General features: G+C 48.9%; 1 protein-coding gene across 2 annotated transcripts in view; it reads left to right on the top strand.

Annotated features, from left to right (window-relative positions):
* The first annotated feature begins 1417 nt into the window (after positions 1–1417).
* LOC119444022 (uncharacterized) overlaps positions 1418–10918 on the top strand; it is a 41198-nt gene continuing 31697 nt past the window's right edge. Inside the window, exon 1 of one of the 2 annotated variants that reach the window (XM_049663642.1) lies at positions 1418–1792. In XM_049663642.1, coding sequence (XP_049519599.1) covers positions 1741–1792 — 52 coding nt within the window. In that variant the 5' untranslated portion in view covers positions 1418–1740. Of the gene's footprint in view, positions 1793–3466; positions 3703–10918 lie in introns of those variants that run through there. The other variant, XM_037708548.2, reaches the window with a different exon arrangement.

The raw sequence follows: 10918 nt of genomic DNA, 5'->3' as shown, positions 1-10918 counted from the left end.
GTATTTCCTTCACTTAGTGCCCACAAACGAACCCATTTCAGTGGTTTTTGAGTGTTATTTTGTTTTCGCTGGGTCACTCATGATCTAAACGACAAACATGTCATGACATTTATGTCATGACCTATCACTTATGTTCGTTATACACTCCTGTCATACTATGCCAATTTTGGTGACGGTGACAAGAACTTTTATTGGGCTTTAGAAACTGCACAGGGGGAGCCGAAGCCTCCCTCAGGTCAAGTCGGTGGCTCCGCCCACGATGGCACCGGGAGGCGAAATCCCGTTGGGATGTCGTGGGCCCTCTGGACAGCCTGGAGTTGGATGTGGTGGTGGTCGCTTCTTAGGAGCTCGTCCCACTGTTACTTTGTGGAAAGTATAGAGTTTTCTATGGCTGGGCACAGCCAGAGCATATGATCAAAAGAGCATGAATCGGCTCCACGTTTGGGGCACGACTGCGGGAAGTGTGGGTCTATATCCTGCTAAGGGACCGCGGAGTGGGTTACGTGCGCGTTTGTAGCATTCTGAGCGTGCTAGCTTGTGGTTTGTTTAGTCTTGGGTGAGAAGGAGAGAACCACCTCCTTTCCAAGCGGTAGTCTGAGTCGATTTCATGAAAGGTGCACAATGGGTCTTTCTGGATGCAAGCTTCGTTACGAGGATGGCCGTTGACGGCTGCGCGGGTCGTGAAATCGCGCGCCAGCCGGTGAGCCCGTTCGTTGTGGTTGCAGCCGTGCGGTTGGATCGAGTCCCCCAGGTAGGCCGGGAACCATGAAATGTGGAAATATGCTTCCGTGCCAATTTGACCGAAATTAGTGCGCTTGTTGATCGCAATTTTATTCACCCGTTTCGATACGCGCGCCGCCGAAAAGGACCTAACGGCTGTACGGGAGTCCGAGAAGACGAAGAGGGGAGAATGTGCGCTGTGTATGGCCAGGGCGATAGCCGCCTCCTCCGCCTCGTGAGCAGAATTGGTGCGCACAGAGGCCGCATTCACCAGATTGCCTTTCGCGTCCACTACCGATAGGGTGAACGCGTCTCCGCTGTCGTATCTAGGGGCGTCTGCGAATAGAGCGTGTAGTCCATGTCGAGTGATCTGTTGTTTGGTACCTACCAAGTTAACGAAACGACCATGAGAACACCAAGACGTAGGCGGCTGTTTCATGACCTACATGACACGCATGTCATGCCATTAATGCAGCAATTGTTCGCCAAGAAATGCTTTGCATTAAAAAAAAAAGAAACGGAACTCACCGGAACTCCAGCCCTTTTCCATGGGCGACTGCATCTTGCTCACGGAAGCGCGCTGCGCGTTAAGGTTGCTCCGCCTCGTGGCTAGTTGCCCAGATCCGGCCTCGAGGAGCGGAAACGGCGTCCCGAGGCCAAAGTCTTTGTTCTCGAACTGCGTGAACGGTTCCGGCCACCTGCTAGGCAAGCTGTCGCTGCGCTGAGGTTGTGGTTGTGAGAACACCGCGCACTTCCAGCTTTGTTTACGGATTGGACTGGTTTGCTCTCGCCTGCTGCGGCACAGGCTGAGGCATCGGGTCGAGTTTTGGCGCCGCAGTCTTGGGCGCCGGTGGTACCGGCTCGCTCTTCGGCTGAGACGTCCGCCGTGATTCGTGCCATGTCTCGGTCTTCGTGTCGAATGACGGCCGAACCACTTGCTCTGCCTGCTGCTTATCGTTGGCCGATGATGTGTGGTGCCGGTGTCGAGCCTGAAAGTGATCAAGAGAGTCGGATACATGCATGAGTTCGAGATGTTGCAGTGCCCGCCAGTACCTGCAGACAAGACGTCTTGGTATGTGCCACGCCATATTTTACATTAGGTGCACCGATATGCGTGATGTATAAGATGAAATTCCGAATTGTGAGTGTTCGCCTGTTTTGTTTTTACATAGGTTAGGATAAAAGCAATATGTCACGTGCAAAATGCGAGTAACGTTTCTTGCTTTTTATGTTATTGCCCCGTACATCAGAATAATCTTCATCAAAAGACTCGGAAGTCGACAGAGAAACTTTCTAGGTTGAGCGTCATAACAAGAATTTGGCATTCTGTGGCTCCAGCAGCGTCCGCAGTTTTTTCATTGTCCGTGTGAAAAGGAGAGCAGACTTGTGCGACCTTCCCGAATCGCAACCCAAATTGCAGTTAAGCTGTTTCTGTAAGCAGTTCTATTAAGAACTCAGTTGCGTTTAATTAAACCACCTACTTTAAAACGTTGCCCGCTTATGATATAGCCCGTTTGAAAGCTTGCCCCGTATGACGGTTTTGAGCACTTGTTAAGAACTATTTACAAAGACGGCAACAACCCGCTGTGGTGGTGTCGTGGCTTTGGTGTTGCGCTGCTAAACCGGACGTCGGGGGAATAAAATCCCGGCCGCGGCGGCCGCATTTCGAGGGAGGCGAAATGCAAGAACACCAATGTTCCTTGCATTGCTTGGACGTTAAAAAAACCCCACGTTGTCAAAATTAATCCGGAGTTCGCCCTACGGCGTGCCTCATAATCACATCCTGGTTTTGGCACGTCAAACCGCAGAGTTTAGGTAACACTGGTGCCACTACTATCTTGAGTCGCATTAAAACAAAAGCTCGTGCGGTAAAAAAAAAAGTCAAGAAAATGACCTAATATTGCATCTTTCTAATTTCAAAATGTTTTTAAAAGACATGACATCCACTAAAATATGTTTACTATATATGCCAGAAATGAAGCGAGCCACCATTCATTAATTAAATTAGAGTTAGCACAATATACAGGGTGTATATATTCATTCGCAATTCATTAATTAAATTAGAGAGCATATATATATATATATATATATATATATATATATATATATATATATATATATAGGGTGTCCCAGCGATGACGCAGCACGATTTAAAAGAAAAAGTGGCACGGCGTTACGCGAAGCAAACCTAAACGCCAGGGAATACACGCAAAGCGCGTACCGCTGCATTCCGCGCTTTCACAAGCGAAACAAAACAACGCACGCCGCGAATATGATACGCGCGCCAACTTCTCGCTCACGTGGAATGAGCTGATCCGAACTGAGGCGCCGCACACCGACCGCGCTTACAGGGACTTTAACCGCGCTGGCAAACAGAGAGAAAAAAAAAAAAAAGAAAATGGTGATACGTCATCGAGGCAAAGCCCCTGCACGGATTTGTTGTGAAAACAGTCGCACCCGCTGTTCTCGCGCAGTGAAAGCCCCGACGCTGCTGGCGAGCGGGAGGGCGAGCGATGCATCGCGCTACGACAAGGAGTGCCAGCTTCGCCTCTCCTCCTCCACATTTGTTTTTTTTCCCTTTTACTCTCTCCATACGAACGGAGGAGAGAAGAGGATGGCTGTCGAAGTGGAAGGTTCCGAAGGGGAGCGTTGTTAGAAAAGGAAAAGGATGAGGGGGGGGGGGAGAGCAGTGTTCGGAACATAGAAGACGAGCGTACGGTCCAGGATCCGCGGCAAACAGCGCCGAGATGGCCGACGCAGCAGCGGCAGCAACAGCATCGGCGGGAACGGAGACACGCGGGCAGCCAGCCACCGGGGATGAGCAGGAGGAGCACCTGCTCATCCGGCACATGCGTCCCGACGAGCTCAAGCAGGCCATGGACATCTGGAAAGAACGGGGGCTCAAGGCGAGCGAGAACAGCGTGAGCACCTTCTACCAGGTGGACCCCGAGGGCTTCTTCGTCACCGTCGACACGAGGACAGGTGAGCCCTCCGCCGAAGCATCATTCCTCGGGCGCTTTCGGCGTTCGACGACGCAGTTTGGAAGATGTAACGGGGGAAACTCGAGTGCTATGGAAGCGCGAAGACGGCCCGACGCGCGTCAATCCGGCGGTGACACGTGTTTGAGCATCGGCGTGGCGGAGGGTGTCGTCGATCGAGAAGGCGCGGCGTGCCGGCTCGTCCACGACGTCGGCAAGCCAGTCGCGTTCGGACACTTCAGAGTCGAGAGCGGTGCTAGCTAGTACACCGCAACGTGCAAGTCACTCGCGTGGCGTGCAAACTGAAAAGATGCAGACGTCATCACCATATACGGCAAATGAATCGTTCTTTGTTGGCGTGATATCAGGTTACTTTTTAAGTCCTCTGGTGTGTTAATTCAATGGGGGTTGCGATTTTTTAAATCGTGCACGAGAAGTGGGCAGCTCTTTTTTTATTTAATTTTCTTTTTATTTATGACACAATATTAGTCGCTGAAGCAGCAATAAACGTTCGACGCGATCATGATCAATGCCAAGGAATCCCCCTAAAGGCAGTGTAATTGTCCACCAATACTCGCGTTTTTGCAATGTGCACTCAACTCGTGGGTTGTTGCTTTTTTTTTAGGTTTGAAGGGAAATTGTGAATGCCACTAAAAGTGCATGCGATTTCGTGGAAATTAAAAGGAGTTCAAGATAAACGCGATGCCCGCGGCATTACTGAGGTCTGGCGATGGTGGGTGGAATTGTTCCGCACACGTGTATTAAAGAGCGCACCTTACCAATAGGTTGCATGTGTTCATGCTATTACTTGTAGAGTTAGTTAAATTGAGCAAATCAATCATGTAGCTATGTAATCCTGTTTACTCAGAGTGAAGACGCTTACCTTACGATATTGTAAATCGGCAGTATTTCTATAAGCGCTTCAACTCGAAGCTCTTCATCAACCTCGCCATTTCGAAGGCACTGCCGTCTCTGGAATGAAGCAGTCGCTGCGCTTCAGCAATTCTACCTGGCAATTCCAGGGCTAGAGGTGCATAATCAGGCTCTTCTTGTCTCTTCTCGAAGGCACTGACACGAAGTTTTGTTTCTCAAGTTACTCCCCATCGTAAGATTTCCAAGGAAGCATTAGTGAAGCACGCCGGCTCTATATACTTCGGTCGATATGGCGGTGGCTGCCCCCTGGAATCAGTCGTGATGATAAAATGTGTAGTGGAGGCCTGTTTGTAAAGATGGGAGCAAATACCCCCTTAGTTAAGCGTGATGGTGAGAAATAATGAAGCCTAAGTCGTGTCATTGCAGGCAAAGTGCCTCGGCCTATTGGTGTCCTGGTCCCTGGCAGATTGCAGAAAACGTGTAGAAATTATTATTTTCCAGGGATTGCCTGGTTGTTGAGAAATTTTCGGCGACCATCCTGCTGATGAAGCTGCCCGGTTCACCCAGGATAACGCATGCACAGCCCATCAAGAACGAACGGCTCTGTGGCATTTTGGAATACTCCGAAGAAATCCAATAGTCCTTTGTTAATGCTCGATCCGTCACTGCGGCTGCGATTATCTTTGGCGGCGCTACATGTGCTGCTGTACCACATACGACTGGAGCTAGCCTTCACAAATTCATTCTCCTCCCTCCCTGTAACAGCCGACTGCCCCCTATGTCACCACTGTAACTGTGAGGAGACCATCCAGCACCTAATCCCCCACTGCACCCGCGCTTCGACGTCCAACGTCAGTTTCTTCAGAGTGCGCTCAGCCAACTGGACGTTCGACCCTTTATACAGAGACAAAAATCCTGGGTGCACGGCCTCATCCATCATCAATACCAAAGGCTACCCACTCTCTAATGATTTGCCTGAAATCAATGGACCTGACAAGACGCTTAAAAAAATCTTGTGTCCGCTATTTTGGACGTGAACTCTCTCTCTCTTGTTGCATTTGCATTTTCCTCCTTTAATTCGATCGCCCATCTATTTTCTCCCGTCCATAGTAACGAACCGGACGTCCGTCTGGTTAACGTCGCTTCTTGTTCGTGTTTTTTTCCTCTCTCTCTCTTGTGCAAACCTTTTCGTGCACAAGAATCTCACCGGTGCGATGGCTTGACGCATTCGTACTCCAATCTCTCTAGCCTTTGGTAACACAAACGCACTTAATAGATAAGTCTCTCGACGGTCTTGTGCCACAATATGTGATAGAACTTACGCCATCTCCCGAATCCACTTGAACCTTTTATGAATGCTTAAGCGCATTTATCAAGTGCCCTTATTCAATGAAGCGCAATTTCCTCCGAGACTATCGTGGTGCAGCTGTGCGAATGTTTGCAAATTGTTGCCTCATTGCATCTTTTCCTCCTCTACTTCTTCTCGCTTGTTAACAGCGCCCTTTAACTTCTTTGGCTTAACGGTACCTTCATGTTTGGTCGCGTCCCGGACCCTTTTCTTAGTGTGGAAGCCTTTCATGGCCAAGTCTTGCAGCAGCTTCCTGCCAAAGCATCGGCAACATAACTGATGTCACTCTGAGTAGGCATATAGATCGTCATGCTCTTTGTCCTTCTTGCATTTTAATTTCTTTGTAGTGTCGAAAAATTCTTATCAAATCAAGTTCCGCCGTTCGACTAATAGGCTTCTAAAACCAAACAGCAATGCAGCGTCTGTGTTTTTGTGTTTTTCGTTTTAGATGCGAAAATCCGGCGTCCGTAGTCTGTAGCAGTGAAATGGCCTTAAAATCCCATTTTTAAAACTTCACAACTGAAAACTTATGTCAAAAATATGTGCTTAAGCATTGACGGGAACTAGCTGGTACATGTCGGAGCCTTATTGCCTAGTACCATGCTTTTGCGCTGTTTCGACTCCGATAAGTGCTAGTTTTCGGCCGTGGACACATAACTTCCAGGACAGACGACAAAGAACCACTCCGCTCTATAGTCTCATTATTGCTGTAGCTAACAAACATATGACAGAATTAAGGCACCTACGCATCACTGACAGCATCAGCCATGCGTAGGTGCCTTAATTCTGTCATATGTTTGTTAGCTACAGCGATAATGAGACTATATGTGGATTATCACTAGTTCCTCTAGCAATGAGTGATGCGCGTTGTTTATTGAACAAACTATGCGGTAAGTTGTCCAAGGAAACTTGGTTCATAAATGATGCACAGAACTCTCGATTATATAATATTGATCCTAGAATATAATTCAATATTCCGTTTAAAATTAACCGATCGGTTGAAACAACAGTACATAGGCTTCGGCTAGGCACTGCCTATACCAAAAGCTTCCTGTATAGGATAAGAAAAACTAATAGTGCTACATGCTCATGTGGAGAGGCTGAAGAAGACATAGAACACCTTCTACTACGCTGTAAAAAACATGATGCTCCCCGTAAGAAGCTTTCAGAAAAACTACGTGGCTTGGATAGACGACCACTATCCATAAGAAAAATTTTGGGTCCATGGCCGACAGAAAAACTACAAAACATCGCTGCGCGCGCCTTGGTACAATTTTTGGAGGAATCAAAAATATCACAAGAATACTAAGTCAGATATTAGTTATTGCTGGCATTGTTATTAACAGGCACTCTTGATTACATGTTTACTGTGTCTTCGTGTTCATGTGGAATTTGTGTCTGCGCACAAGACTGTTGTATTTAGAGCACGGCATTCAAGAGGGACCTAATTCGCAAGTGCCGAACATCATCTTTGTGAACTTGGTTTTGAGAACATTTATGCTTTGTGAACTAATGTGTTGTGTGTGAACACTTCAGTTTTGTGAGTATTTATGTTACGTGAACTCTTCTGTAGCGCGAACATTTATTTATATTTCTGTTAGGATTTTGTACGTCAATGTTCGTACATGTGGTTATTAGTCCAGTTTTGTGAATTTTGACAACGTTCCGAGGACAACTATCATGCAAGAGAAGAGGAGTAGCCGGCGCCAAATATAGGCACCAACCTCTCCTTAAATACATTTAATTAAAAAAAGGCACCTACGCAAGCCGGGAAGGGAGAGTTACAACTAAAACGAATATCAAGTCCGTTAACTGATCGCCTGAGATTTATGGGGCGTTGTTACTAGAACAACAGACCATCGAACGTGGGAGACCTGTATAAAGGCTCCCACGTTCGATGGTCTATTGTTCTAGTAACAACGCCCTATAAATTGTTTGGTCCATGTCTTCGATTAAATGCTTTTTAAGCGAATTCTTGTTTTCCAGCACTATGACGAGATCAGCCTCATCCTGCAATCCATCTCATAATTTCTTTTTTTTTCATCTTTGTATTTCAACGTATCTACAGGGTACAGTGAATGGGCACAGTGCTTGTGCGTTCGCCATAATTTTCGGCTACTTTCTATCTGCTCAAAATCAATTTTCTTAGATGTGCTACAGCAGATCGATACACACACAATTCAAGTGCGGTTGTTGAAAATAGAAATAGCTGCCACAGTATCTAACGCGAGACATGTTTGCAGAGATCCCTTATCCTTCTCATTATTTTTTTTTGTCATTAAGGATTTAGCACTCTATTTGAGTTTATTTGTTGTGAGGATGCCTCGCGTCATATTTAAGCCGACACCAGGCGTCCATGGTCAGCACGTACGACTTGAGAAACCCGATCTATGTACGTGCAGGGAACGCAAACGACGCGCCGTCAGCGGGAAACGTTTTGTCGTGACCATGAACAGGGGCGGAACTCCTGCGCCAATTGCGCCATTTTGATAAAAAATGTGGTTGATCCCTCTTATATAGGAATCGGTATAGAACACGAAAGTGAAACGTGTCTTCACAGAAGTAGTGTAATGTTTATTGCACATTGATATATAATGTCTATTGGTGTTTTGTGGCTAAAGCGCCCTTAGGCGTTGATGCACCCACGCTGACGCCTGGTGGCACGTCTCCTCCATCACGACTACCAACGTCGATGACCATGAGCAACCGTCGTGCATATGGAAGCTGCACTACGCTGCACACGCTAGCACAACGCGAAAGACGAAGCACGTAACTGACACACTAATACAACGCGCAAGACAAAGCACGTAACTGAATCGTCACCGAGTCAAATCAGCGCGTACAGCGCGTCGTAATTGCAGCCTCCGCGATCAACTTCAGAAACATTTTCAGAGCTAATTGCGGAGGCCACGCTCCGCTGTGCTGAGTACGGTGAACGCCACCTAGGTGGCGTTGGTAGTGCTTCTTGATGCCAGCGTCCCTTCGAATGCTGGCATCGAGGCGTCGTAGTGCTGAGACCACCGAAGCGTTCACTGTCGGTGTGCGTTAGTGTCATAATGCAGTACTTCTCTTTTCTGCTCGTAGGCGGCGGCACCGCCCCGAGCAAGAGCGCGGGTACACGGAGGAGTGTTAGATATATAAGGCGCGTCTGTGTAGCTCTCTGCAAATGCGTTTGTGGCGCAATGGGTTAAACGCTCGGCGATCTATCGTCGCGGACCGAGAGGTCGTGGGTTCGATTTCGAAATTTTGCATGTTTGTGGAACTTTTTCTTATGGTTTCTTTCTTTGTATTATGTTCTATGACGTATTTCCGTGACGGAAATACGTCAGTGAAGTCTTGGTGGACCCCGGCATAAAACACTTTCGTGTTAAAAAGGCAGACTCCTGAGCCAAACTGCGCAAAACACAGAAAATTGACCGAAATTGCGCCACGCTGCGCCAGAACCGGCTTCGGCATGTGTGCTGCGGCAGTGGCCGCGAATAGCGAGCGAATTCGTTCTCTGAAAAATAGTGCAGCTGTTCACATTCTGCACACCTCCCGACGGCGCTTCCTGCACAGTTTCTCGTGATTTTTGTGCTTTTAACACTGGACTTTTCAGCGCTTTTCCGGCAAGTGGCCGGCGCGCGCGCAGCCACTCTCGGCTGTTGTCACAGCTGTCGGAACGGCCAGGGCGGCTTTATTTAGAATTTAGTAGAGTATGGTTGAGTGGGCCGAGCGGCGCGGCGCTCCCTAGCTGAGGCGCAAAATAACGAAAAACAGGCTTAGGGCACTGCGAGCGAACTAGATATTAGGGAGGCGCACGCTGCCGCGGTTTCAGCGCGTGGCCGTCTCTGCCCCCAGGGCCAGTATACCGTAAAAATATTCCAATCTGTCTTTGTGCCCACATCGGCGAGCACTGAGACATTTTGACATATCGCGGAGGGCTAATTGCGGACCTGGAATAAAAGGTCGCAGTTTCGCCCGAAAGGCGAAGCAACGATTAGTAGACAGCTATACGAAGGATAGTAGTTCTATCGGCCGTATATACTTGTAAACATTCGCTTACTAACTAAATTAATAAGCATGGTGTCACGCGAACACAAGCGAACATGAACACGTTTCACTCGATGACCGCGGAAACTGGCTGTCTAAACGCTGGAGTGAGGAAGCGCGGCGGCAGCAACAGCGATCGAATTGACATTCGTGCTGCCTCTTGCTTCAACTCGAGCTAAGCGGCGAAAACACAGCGCGCGCAAAGCTATGAGCACTCGCACTCTGTCCCCATTGCAGATCGCTTCCAAAATACGGCCCGTGCTGCCGCGCCATACGCAGCAGCCACCAGAGAACGCCCTCCTCCCTCCCCTCTCCCCGCGGGGCCTTGCGCGTGACCGAAGACGGCGCGCGAGACTGAGCTACCATCGTCGGCTCACTCTCGCACGCTTTCACTCGAACATACAGCATACGGCGCGCGGCGACGATGTTATCGCCCCTGAACTTTATACGGAACATCACGGCGACGACGACGGCTGGGATGCGCCTGAAGTGTCTATATAATTGATATCGCAATAAAGACAGATTGGAATAGTTTTATTGCGATAGCAATTATATGGACACTTCAACCGGATTGCTGCCGTCGGCGTCGCCGTCGCCGTGAGGTTCCATATAAAGTCAAAGGGCGATAAAATTGTCTTGCGCGCCGTATGCGCGAGCGAAAGCGCGCGGGGGCATGCGTTATCACGGAGAGCGACCGCACGGCGGAAAGCAATTAAACGCGACCGTCGTACGAAAGGCCTTGGGGGTATGGGAGGGAGGAAGGGAGGCGGGGCGACGCTGCGCCACCAAAGGCGTATCTTGAAACCGGGCGCAAGGGAAACTGGCCACTCAATCTCTCACGCGAAAGCAAGAAAGCGGGAAGGCAGCGCGGGAGGGAGGGGGGGTGCGCAGTTTCTACTCTGCCAACAACTGCGCTCGTACTTTGCCGGGCTGTGGCAGTCGCCCGCACCGTCTCTTATCTCCACAC

Source organism: Dermacentor silvarum, chromosome 3 (assembly GCF_013339745.2).
Source record: "Dermacentor silvarum isolate Dsil-2018 chromosome 3, BIME_Dsil_1.4, whole genome shotgun sequence".
Classification (NCBI taxonomy): Eukaryota; Metazoa; Arthropoda; class Arachnida; order Ixodida; family Ixodidae; genus Dermacentor; species Dermacentor silvarum.
This window is presented reverse-complemented; position numbering and strand designations above follow the sequence as displayed.